Raw genomic sequence first — 12,165 nt, 5'->3', positions numbered from 1 at the left:
AACCACAGGGAGATAAGAATGTACTACAGGCTTCCCCTCCAAAGAAAGGAAACCATACTGAAGTTGGAGACTGCCCTCCGTATTTTTGTACTTCAGGGTTCCCGTCTTTGGGGGCGGATCCTCTCTCTCATGGTGCTGTCGTGGGCGAGGAGAAAACTACAAATTCCATCATAAGCTACAGGTAATCAAGTTGTGAAGCAAGGTTTTTAATTTGATTTTATATTTTTAACATGTGAAACCTTTTTTATTTTACACACTGCATTCCCCATGAGGCCATACAAGACCTCTGGGAGACTAACTTCAAATATTTTTTTCACTATTGATTTCTCCTGTAACTGGGGCTGACATAGTAGTTACAGGGGAAATACACCCTCCAGAGGCTGTACAGCCTCAGACCAGGGCTGATTGAGGTCTGTGAAAGACCCAACAGCTCCTGCACTCTCCGGCCTCGGCTGTGACATGACCGCCGGGCCGGAATAGCATAGCGCTTCCTGCACTGTATACACAGCGCTCGATGAGCGATCTAGAAGGCAGGGACACCTGGGAACTGTCCCTGCCTTCTCTAAAGGGTCACCCTGCTGTGACTGACAGCGGGCAACCCGATATGCAGTTGCACAATTAGTGTAGCTGCGATCTCCGAATAGACGTTCCAGAACATCCAGAGCTACAGAACCACCTCCCGGACGTTTTTAGTCAACGTGCGAACGGTAGGTGGTTAACTTCATGGTCATTTAGTGATGTCCAATACCTAACCACATTTCTGCAGAATGAGGTAACTGTACATGAGTACTGAACTTTAGGTGGGGATAGGAGGGGGCAGGAGAGTAGAAAAAACTTAGGGGGTCATTTATCAGTCTTAACCCCTTGATCTGGAGGTGGATTCACTGAAGTTATGAAGAGGCGCCGGCCTTTATAATTTTGGCACCGCCGGTCTAAATTGGCTTGGGCAATAAACCGGCATTTACAATATTAAGAAACTGCTTTTAGTAACATCATAGGGGCAGTTGCACATCACAGTGCTTAAAGAGGACCTTTCACTAGAATAAAACATCTAAACTAAGTATACAGACATGGAGAGCGGCGCCCAGGGATCTCCCTGCACTTACTGTTATACCTGGGCACCGCTCCGTTCTCCCGTTATTGCCTCCGGTATCTTCATAGTTGGGCTCCACCCAGGGGAACCTGCCGGCGTCTCCTTCTCCCAGGCTGTAGCGCTGGCCAATCGCGCCGTCATAGAGGCTGGGTATGGTGTATGGCCGGCATCCGCAGCGCAGCCTGCGTTTGTATTAAGCTTAAACTATATTCATTGGTGGCGCAGTGGCGCAGTGGCCACAGCCCCTCCCCTACTCCTCCCCCCTCCTATCAGCCCATTGGTGGCAGCAGCGGTGCAGGGGGGAGGGACTGCCTCCTTCTCCCCTGTGCTGTTGAGAAGAACATGGCACGCGCTGACAGCAGCGCGTGCCACGTCAGTTCCTCGTGTGAGAGAGGCAGAGCAGCGGAGTGTCTAAGCGCAAATAGAGACAAGACTACAAAGTCTTGTCGCAATTTAGCCATTTTAAGTCGCCATCTGAAGCCCTACTTAATACCTCTAAAATGTCCGGCGTACATTATAGTCGGCACAGTGGAGAAGGAGAGTCCCTTCCCTCTGTGATCCGGCTGCCGCTGCGCCACCAATGAGAAGGTAATAGTGAGGAAGAGGGGAGGGGCTGTGGCCGCTGCGCCAGCAATGAGAACTAGCCTCAATTCATATATAGACTGCGGGGGCCAGCTGTATCACATATCCGGCACCCGGTCTCAATGACAGGAAGCGGCGATAACACGAACCGAGGCAATTTACCCCTCAAATGCAGCACCTGAGGGGTTAATTGACACAGCTCGGCGGGATCCCAGTCATTGAGGTTTTGTGCCGACTGTGTGATATGGCTGGCACCCGCAGTCTATATTTGTATTATGAGGTTAATTACATTCATTTGTGTCTTAGCACACCCAAGCCCACCAATGTTAGAATCATTGGTGGCAGTGGCCACAGGGTCCCCTCTCCTCTTAACTGGTGGTGCAACGGTAGCTTCTGATCGGAGCCCCAACAGGGAAATCTCAGGGCTGCGATTGGCTACCATGGCAGCCGGGACGCTACTGAAGTCATCCATGGCTGCCATGGTAATCTCCCTGCTGCCATGTGCACAAAGCGCAGGGCAGCAGGAACAGTGTGAGAGCCTATGCACCCTAATAGATCTCTATTAGGGTGCATAGAACAAGGGACAAAAATATCCCAGGTTCTACCCTCTAAGGGGGCTAATAGTTATTAAATTAAAAACACCAAAATATTTAAATTTTAAATCACCCCATTTCCCAATTTACATAAAAAAAATATATAAACAATAAAAAACTAATTAGGTATCGTCACGTCAGAAAAAGTCCAAACTATTAAAGTATTGAAAAATCTATTTAGTGAGTGAATGCCGAAAAAGAAAAAAACTAAAATCACACGATTCTCTTTTTTTAGTCTCCTTCTCGGCTAAAAATATATAAAATAGGATAGACTGTTATATTATGGGCCACACATTTCATAAACTGAGGAATACTAACTTTTTTGGGGTATTAAAATTTTTCTTTTGCGTGGTATCGAGTATTGCATTACTTTTTTATGGGACCAAAATGGATTCAAAATGTTGGTATTGTGACAACAGGGGTATAAGTCCTTTAGCTCACAAAGGAATGGCACCTAGTGGCTGTAAACCCCAGGAGAGCGGTGCTGGATAACAGTTGCTGCGGTAATATGGCTGTAATGTGTAGGGACTAAGACCCACATGGGAAGCGCCAGTCTTTAGTAAGTGACCCCCAATGTTTTATTTGACTGAAAGGCATCTTTATGATGCCAAGGTGCCCTTCAGAGTGTGCCCATTATCAGGAACAACCCACACATCAGTGTTCTCCGCCAGGATGTCCCATTTTCTATGGGAGCGGAGAGGAAGGGTGTTCGCTGCCATGAGCCAGCACTCCCATAGAGAATAAATGGAGCAGCAGGGGGCACGGCCGCTCCATCAGATTTGGGGGAAACGGTGACCCCGTTCTTGGTGAACAACTAAGATATTACTGCATGGGGGCATGAAGGAAACATTATAATGTATGGGGGCAACAAGGAAACATGAGTACATGTTTTAAGTGTTTTTTCTAAATGGGCATTTATCGCAATATATATCGTTATAGTGGGAATCTTTTTTATGTCGCCCAACCCTAGTCTAACTGTAAGCCAGCTTCCTTGCTGGTTTAAATTTAGACCATTTTCTTCCTGCCCACGCCACACCCCCTTTAGACCTGTCGTGAGTAGGGAACAGTCGCATATTGTGGCACAAATACCCTGTGCGCTGCAATCTGACAGATATACTCGAGAAAACTGGCGTATATCTGATAGTAAATGACTCCCTTAGTTTTGGGACAGAGAGCTCAGCTCCTTTGAAGACATAATCAAGGTCAGCTGTCTTGCTACTGTCAACTCTTTGTATCAAATGGGAGTCAGCTGAGTGCCATGTTGGGTGCTGTTCGATGGGAGCTTGCTCATTTGTGGATGAGTCTTGTTTACTGTTACTTAAAGGGAACCTGTCACCAGGATTTTGTGTATAGAACTGAGGACATGGGTTGCTAGATGGCCGCTAGCACATCTGCAATACCCAGTCCCCATAGCTCTGCGTCGGGGCTCCGGATGGCGACCAAAATGGTCACCAATGCGACTCAGAACTTACAAATGGCAACAAGACTTTTTAGTCTTGTCGCCATTTGCGACTAGACCCACCGCCGCAGCTCTGCAGTTGAATACAGCGGCGGGGCATAGGAGATGATAGTTCTCTGCCCCACCGCCCATGTTCTTCTCAGCAGCGCAGTGGAGGAGTCTTTCGCTCCCCCTGTGCTGCTGCCGCCACCAATAAGGAGAGAGACAGGAGGAGGAGGGGAGGGGAGGGGCTGTGGCCAGTGCGCCAAAGATAACTGACTTGTTGATACAAATACAGGAGGCGGGTGCCGGAATCCGACCTCCATGACAGGGAGCTGTGATCAGCGGCAGTTGACCCTTCGGGTGCGGTACCTGAGGGGTGAACTGCAGTGGATGGCAGCTCCCTGTCAGAGGTCGGGTGCCGGCTATTTGATTCCGGCACCTGCCTTCTGTATTTGTATCAACAAGTCAGTTATCTTCATTGGTGGCGCAGTGTGCCCTCCCCACCCCAACACCCCAGTATAATATACATTGGTGGTGCAGTGCCAATGAGGGTTAAAAATCTCACCTCCTCCAATTGAGCACATAGCTGCCCGTCTCCTGTTCTTTATTCAGAACCTGTCAAAGGACCTAGGTGACGTCACTGAGTTAATCACATGGCCCATTACCATGGTGATGGATCATGGGATGTACCATGTGATGAGCACAGTGATGTCACCACAGGTCCTTTGACAGGTCCTGAAGAAAGAACAGGAGACAGGCAGCAACGCGATCAATTGGAGGAGAGTTCATTATTATTTTTAACCCTCAATTGACCTTCTACTAAGCATTCTGTATTAAAGAAGGCTATTATTTTCCCTTATAAGTATGTTATAAGGGAAAATAACAGTGAATAGACTTTCATCCAAGCAACCATGCGTGAAAATCGCACCGCATCTGCACTTGCTTGCGATTTTCATGCAGCCCCATTAACTTCTATGGGGCCTGCGTTGCGTGAAAAAACGCACAATATAGAGCTTGCTGCAATTTTCACGCAATGCACAAGTGATGCGTGAAAAATCACCACTTATGTGCACAGCCCCATAGAAGTGAATGGGTCTGGATTCGTATGGGTGCAATGCGCTCACCTCACACATTGCACCCGTGCAGAAATCTCGCCCATGTGAAAGGGGTCTAAGGGTGAATAGGACAACGGTTCCAGCCCTTAAGGGTACTAATAGTAAGGAAAAATAAAATAAAATGCATTGCAAAAACAAACCCATCTCTCCGCTTGTCATGGCGACGGATCCGTCTTGTATCTTTTTACACATTTTTACCGGTCTGCGCAGGAAGGACGGATCCGGCATTTTGAATGCCGGATCTGGCACTAATACATGCCTATGGGGAAAATTGCTGGTTCCGGCATTCAGGCAAGTCTTTAGTTTTTTTTTCCCGCCGGAGATAAAACCGTACGTTTTCTCTTTTGCCTGATCAGTCAAAATGACATCCTCAACGGATTACTCTCCATTCAGAATGTATGGGGATATACCTGATCAGTTCTTTTCCGGTATAGAGCCCCTGTGACGGAACTCTACACCGGAAATGAAAAACGCTAGTGTGAAAGTACTAAAATATTAAGTTTAAATCCCCCTTTCCCAATTTTACATATACAATATATAAACAATAAACATATTACATAACGCTGCTTCCGAAAAGTCCAAACTATTAAAATTATTAAAAAATAATCTCCTATGCGGTGAGTGCCGAAACAGAAATAAATAAAAACCATCCGATTTCGCCATTTTTTTTAGTCACCTTGTCACCCCAAAAAATAGGATAGAACTGTTCTATTATGGGCCGAACGTTTCATAAAATGTGAAAAGCACTTTTTTTTTGCGTGGTATTGAGTATTGCAATACTTTTTTTATGGTGATGAAAACGAATCAAAATTTTGGTATCGAAAAAAAAACCTACGCCGATCTGATCTGCGTAGCGTTGTCACGATACCAAAATTTCTATTCGGTTCGGCGACTAAAAATTTTATTTGGCTCCCTTGAGCCAATAGCTACTAGGTATTTTTTTTTTTGTCATTGTAACAAATTATTTTACACAATAAAAGCACACAGAGCTATGGGGACTGGGTATTGCGGATGTGCTAGCGGCCATCTAGCAACCCATGTCCTCAGCTCTATACACAAAATCCCGGTGACAGGTTCCCTTAATCTTTGTATACATGATTTATCATAGTTTAGCAAACTCTTTATGCACCCAAGTCACATTAAGGGCTCTTTCACACTTGCGTTGTCCGGATGCGGCGTGTACTCCATTTGCCGGAATTACACGGCAGATCCGGAAAAACGCAAGTGAACTGAAAGCATTTGAAGACTGACCAGAGCATGCTGGGAGTTGTAGTTTAACAGCTGGAGGGCTGCAGGTTGGGCATTCCTGGGTTAAAACATAACATACTGGGAGTTTTCCTGGTTCCATCCCAGTACAAAAACAGTGTGAAGCCTTGCAAAATAATAATACATTTCCCATAGCCCAAAACACAACTGCAGCGAGCACAGATACCTACATTTCATATTGAGTTGCTCCTTCAGACTCTGACATTCTTGTGATTCAGATACAAGACGTTCTTGACTTTGTGCTAGGCGCTTCTCAATTTCAAAATTCTGCTGGTCTATGAGGAACAAAAAAAATTTTTTTTTTAAAAATTTAAAAATAATGAAAATGCTGAGAATTTGTCCACTGGTACAAAGATTGCTCATTAACCCTTTCCCTCTAAAAGGATGCATCTTATACGTCCTCCAGGGTGGCATTTCTCATATTTCCTTACTACTGATGGCGGGATCTCAGGCAGTACCATACAGGATGAATGAGGTGGCAGGGTAGATGCTCAGCCTGTTGCCCCATTAGGATGAGAGCATGCACCTGGCACCGGTCACTATGTGAACAAGCCCTTAAAAGCGTTTCAGAGCAGATTAACATTTTAGGTCTTTCCCGAGATTTGTATACTCACTCTCCCGTGCTTGGCGAGATGAGCCAGTATACCGATCACCACTTACTCATCCCAGTCTAGAGTGTCAGTTACAGTTCTGCACCACTCCTTACTGGTTCAGTGTCTGCACAGAGCTTGAGCTAGTAGTATTTACAGCAGGCACTGCATATGATTTAATGTGCCCATACGGATCTGATTAAAGAAATCCAAACCTGCCTAGTTCCGGGCAGTAGGTTAACCATTTAAAGGTGTACAGAGGTGTATGATTTTTTTTATTCTGCTCATACAAACGCCCTGAAGGAGGAGCTCCAAAGTGACAGCTGCAGTGGTCTCCTGGCTGGATATCACGAAGGACAGAGGAAAATGCCATCGCCACCACCAATTCAAGCCCCTGAGTCCTCTGTATTCATGAACCTGGTACCCTTTGTGATTACAGAGGACTTATAACCGAGTCTGGGGTCTAAAATACAAACTGCACCATTTGTCTTCTAGCTTAATGCGGCATAGCTGTGCATGTGTCAGGGAAGTGCTGCTTCTCCACAAACCTCAGGCCTACAACGTAGATGACGCCAAAACATGGCCCAGGCCAGGAGAGAAGAGCAAGAACGACACTTCACTGGAAGAGAAAAGCCAAAAATTGAGTCATTAGACCAAATAGAGGATCCATGAATCGGGTGCTCTTCAGCAGCACTGTTTTTTCACCGGTTACAGCACTTTTATTACACTGTACTAGAGGACCCCGTTAAGTGTAATATTTATTCACAGGGTGATCCAGCACACCATACCTCCAGCCACGGATACCAGATAACTAGACTGCTGAAGAAGTTCCAACTAGGATCGAAACATCTGGTCGATAGGTTTACCAAAAGTGGCTATAATAACGCATGAAGTATCTGGATCACGAGTCGGAAATTATAAAGCTTAATAAATAAATGATACATAATTTCAAAGATATTTCTGTGTGCCGCAATCTTCTCTTCTACAAGTACGACTACCAAGTCCTTGCTGGAACCAGTTAATTTAGTGTGCGGAGCTCCACCACCACGCAGCCCAAGGAGAAGAGGGGCATGGAGGGGAGAACAGGGAGAAGCTGTGCCAAAAGCCCAAGGAGAAGAGAGGCATTGGGGGAGAGGCTGTGCCAAGAGCCCCAAGGAGAAGAGGGGCATGGGGGGGGGGGGGGGGGAAGAAGCTGTGCCAAGAGCCCCAAGGAGAAGAGGGGCATGGGGGGGGGGGGGGAGAGAAGAAGCTGTGCCAAGAGCCCCAAGGAGAAGAGGGGCATGGGGGGGGGGGGGGGAGAGAAGAAGCTGTGCCAAGAGCCCCAAGGAGAAGAGGGGCATGGGGGGGGGGGGGGGGGGAGAGAGAGAAGAAGCTGTGCCAAGAGCCCCAAGGAGAAGAGGGGCATGGGGGGGGGGGAGAGAGAGAAGAAGCTGTGCCAAGAGCCCCAAGGAGAAGAGGGGCATGGGGGGGGGGAGGCTGTGCCAAGAGCCCAAGGAGAAGAGGGGCATGGGGGGGGGGGGGAGGGGCTGTGCCAAGAGCCCAAGGAGAAGAGGGCTATGGGGGGGGGGGGCTGTGCCAAGAGCCCAAGGAGAAGAGGGCTATGGGGGGGGGGGGGAGGCTGTGCCAAGAGCCCAAGGAGAAGAGGGCTATGGGGGGGGGGGGGAGGCTGTGCCAAGAGCCCAAGGAGAAGAGGGCTATGGGGGGGGGGGGGAGGCTGTGCCAAGAGCCCAAGGAGAAGAGGGCTATGGGGGGGGGGGGGAGGCTGTGCCAAGAGCCCAAGGAGAAGAGGGCTATGGGGGGGGGGGGGGGAGGCTGTGCCAAGAGCCCAAGGAGAAGAGGGCCATGGGGGGGGAGAGGCTGTGCCAAGAGCCCAAGGAGAAGAGGGCCATGGGGGGGGGAGAGGCTGTGCCAAGAGCCCAAGGAGAAGAGGGCCATGGGGGGGGGAGAGGCTGTGCCAAGAGCCCAAGGAGAAGAGGGCCATGGGGGGGGGGGGAGAGGCTGTGCCAAGAGCCCAAGGAGAAGAGGGCCATGGGGGGGGGGAGAGGCTGTGCCAAGAGCCCAAGGAGAAGAGGGCCATGGGGGGGGAGAGGCTGTGCCAAGAGCCCAAGGAGAAGAGGGCAATGGGGGGGGGGGGGGGAGGCTGTGCCAAGAGCCCAAGGAGAAGAGGGCTATGGGGGAGAGGCTGTGCCAAGAGCCCAAGGAGAAGAGGGCCATGGGGGGGGAGAGGCTGTGCCAAGAGCCCAAGGAGAAGAGGGCCATGGGGGGGGAGAGGCTGTGCCAAGAGCCCAAGGAGAAGAGGGCCATGGGGGGGAGAGGCTGTGCCAAGAGCCCAAGGAGAAGAGGGCCATGGGGGGGAGAGGCTGTGCCAAGAGCCCAAGGAGAAGAGGGCCATGGGGGGGAGAGGCTGTGCCAAGAGCCCAAGGAGAAGAGGGCCATGGGGGGAGAGGCTGTGCCAAGAGCCCAAGGAGAAGAGGGCCATGGGGGGAGAGGCTGTGCCAAGAGCCCAAGGAGAAGAGGGCCATGGGGGGAGAGGCTGTGCCAAGAGCCCAAGGAGAAGAGGGCCATGGGGGGAGAGGCTGTGCCAAGAGCCCAAGGAAAAGAGGGCCATGGGGGGAGAGGCTGTGCCAAGAGCCCAAGGAGGAGAGGGCCATGGGGGAGAGGCTGTGCCAAGACTATACTGTCATCAAAAATCAATAAGGACTAGAAGGATGCGAGCAGGTCCAGCCAGAAGGTTTTCGCGGACCGGGACACCTATGAGAAGCAGCGGCTTTCTACAGAAGCTGCTACGTCTGCTAGAAGTACAGGCTACAGAGCCACATGACTACAGAGCGCCGCTCTCCCTCACCACAGTCCACTCTGTACTTCTCGTGCCTGGACTTCATCTGATCGATCTCGGTCTGCTGCTCCGCCAAAAACCGCTCCAGCTTCCCCTGCACGGCTTTGGGAAGCTTGGCCAACTCGGCCTTCTCCAGCACTTGCTGCAGAACAGCCGCCATCTTGCCGGACGCAGAATAACACCGCTTACAAATGCCGCCGATCCGAGCCCTGAGGGCTGCTGGGAAAAATACGCTTATTCGGAACTTTCACCAATAGGGCGACGGCGTGACGTTTAATGGGAGCGACTTCCTGTACAGCGCAAAGCATCCTGGTAAGTGTAGGCCAGAAGCTAAGTCTGCAAAATGTGTGTAAGGGAGGACGTCCTCTGTGAGAATGATGCGACGCCATGTTTCTGTAGACTAAACATTACTGTGGTGGACGGGATGTAATCCAGAAACATGGCGCTGGATGAGAAAAACTGCGGAGCGGAGGCTATGGGTCTCGGGGTCACGTGACATGATGTGCAGGGCTGCTCTCAGCGATTGGCTGTGAGTCTGCTGAAGTCTACTCAGCACAGGTAGGTACTGGTAGCCGTGCAGTCAATGAAGTGAGTATGCTGCCATCCCGCACCCCAGGGGTGTGCATTTCCAATATTAAACTGGTGTGGACCTTATGGCTGTGATAGCCACACTCCGCCATATGGCTGCTGTCAGCCTGGACCACCCGCCCCCCTGTACAGGCCAACAGCGCCATGGCTGTGATAGCCACACTCCGCCATATGGCTGCTGTCAGCCTGGACCACCCGCCCCCTGTACAGGCCAACAGCACCATGGCTGTGATAGCCACACTCCGCCATATGGCTGCTGTCAGCATGGATCACGCTCCCCCTGTACAGGCCAACAGTGCCATGGCTGTGATAGCCACACTCCGCCGTACGGCTGCTGTCAGCATCCGTCACCCTCCACCCTTTACAAGCCAACAGTGCCATGGCTGTGATAGCCACACTCCGCCATATGGCTGCTGTCAGCCTGGACCACCCGCCCCCTGTACAGGCCAACAGCACCATGGCTGTGATAGCCACACTCTGCCATATGGCTGCTGTCAGCCTGGACCACCCGCCCCCTGTACAGGCCAACAGCGCCATGGCTGTGATAGCCACACTCCGCCATATGGCTGCTGTCAGCCTGGACCACCCGCCCCCCTGTACAGGCCAACAGCACCATGGCTGTGATAGCCACACTCTGCCATATGGCTGCTGTCAGCCTGGACCACCCGCCCCCTGTACAGGCCAACAGCACCATGGCTGTGATAGCCACACTCTGCCATATGGCTGCTGTCAGCCTGGACCACCCGCCCCCTGTACAGGCCAACAGCGCCATGGCTGTGATAGCCACACTCTGCCATATGGCTGCTGTCAGCATGGATCACGCTCCCCCTGTACAGGCCAACAGTGCCATGGGTGTGATAGCCACACTCCGCCGTACGGCTGCTGTCAGCATCCGTCACCCTCCACCCTTTACAAGCCAATAGCGCCATAGCTGTGATAGCCACACTTCGCCATATGGATGCTGTCAGCCTGGACCACTCGCCCCCATGTACAGGCCAACAGCGCCATAGCTGTGATAACCACACTCCGCCATATGACTGCTGTCAGTCTGCGTCACCCATCCTGTCCAAGCCCCTATGTGTGTGTGTGTGTATATATATATATATATATATATATATATATATATATATATATATATATATATGAAACGAAAAAAGGACAGCACTCCAAGTAAAAGTGATGATGATTTAATCACCCATGTGAAGGCAACGTTTCAGCTCATACAAGAGCCTTTCTCAAGCTTGAGAAAGGCACTTGTATGAGCTGAAACGTTGCCTTCACATGGGTGATTAAATCATCATCACTTTTACTTGGAGTGCTGTCCTTTTTTCGTTTCCTATTGATGGGGTAAGCTGCTACATCCCTGGACATAGCACCCTTTTTGTATTCCAGTGCCGCCATTGCTTTCCTTTTTATATATATATATATATATATATATATATATATATATATATATATATATATAAAAACACAGTTATTTTGGGGTAGGCAAATACTCTTAAAGGGGTATGCCAGGTGTTAAAAGTTATCTCCCATCCACAGCACAGGGGATAACTACCAGAGCGGTGGGGGTCCTACTGCTGGAATCCCCACCGATCACGAGAACGGGGGCCCTGTACCCCTTGCAGCCCCCTGAAATGGATTAAGCATGTGTACATGGCCGCTCCATTGCCTTCTATGGACATTTTGGAGATAGCTGAGTACAGCGCTTGGCTTTCTCTGGAACTCCCATAAAGATGAATGGAGCGGCTCATGCCTGACCAGCCTCTCCCATTTTAGGGGGGCTGCAGGAGGTATGCGTTTGTGATCGTAGGGTCCCCAGCAGTAGGACCTAGGTTATCCTCTACCCACAGCATACGGGATAACTAACAACCGGAATACTCCTTTAAGTTTTTTTTTTTTTTTTTTACAGATATTTTTGCACAAATGGGATTTCTTCACAAATGAGGGATTTTTTTGATGCCACAATTCTGATGCAGGGGTATGATTAATCTCTCTCCACACACACTCACACATACTGTTAATGAACATTATAGTTTCTTCTCTTTTAGCACCACGATC

The 12,165-nt window shown here is 49.9% G+C and overlaps 2 protein-coding genes across 3 annotated transcripts in view; one reads left to right on the top strand and one right to left on the bottom strand.

Annotated features, from left to right (window-relative positions):
- Positions 1-9,754, bottom strand: part of TPR (translocated promoter region, nuclear basket protein) — a 190,365-nt gene extending 180,611 nt beyond the window's left edge. The window contains 2 exon segments of the mRNA XM_044300517.1: positions 6,261-6,365; positions 9,526-9,754. Coding sequence (XP_044156452.1) covers positions 6,261-6,365; positions 9,526-9,676 — 256 coding nt within the window. The 5' untranslated portion in view covers positions 9,677-9,754.
- Positions 9,755-9,948: 194 nt separating this feature from the next.
- The window catches only part of ODR4 (odr-4 GPCR localization factor homolog), a 117,041-nt gene continuing 114,824 nt past the window's right edge, over positions 9,949-12,165 (top strand). Inside the window, exon 1 of one of the 2 annotated variants that reach the window (XM_044301046.1) lies at positions 9,949-10,074. The gene's annotated coding sequence lies outside the window, so the exon portion shown is untranslated. Of the gene's footprint in view, positions 10,075-12,017; positions 12,086-12,165 lie in introns of those variants that run through there. The other variant, XM_044301047.1, reaches the window with a different exon arrangement.

This window comes from Bufo gargarizans, chromosome 7, assembly GCF_014858855.1.
Source record: "Bufo gargarizans isolate SCDJY-AF-19 chromosome 7, ASM1485885v1, whole genome shotgun sequence".
In the NCBI taxonomy this organism is placed as follows: Eukaryota; Metazoa; Chordata; class Amphibia; order Anura; family Bufonidae; genus Bufo; species Bufo gargarizans.
This window is presented reverse-complemented; position numbering and strand designations above follow the sequence as displayed.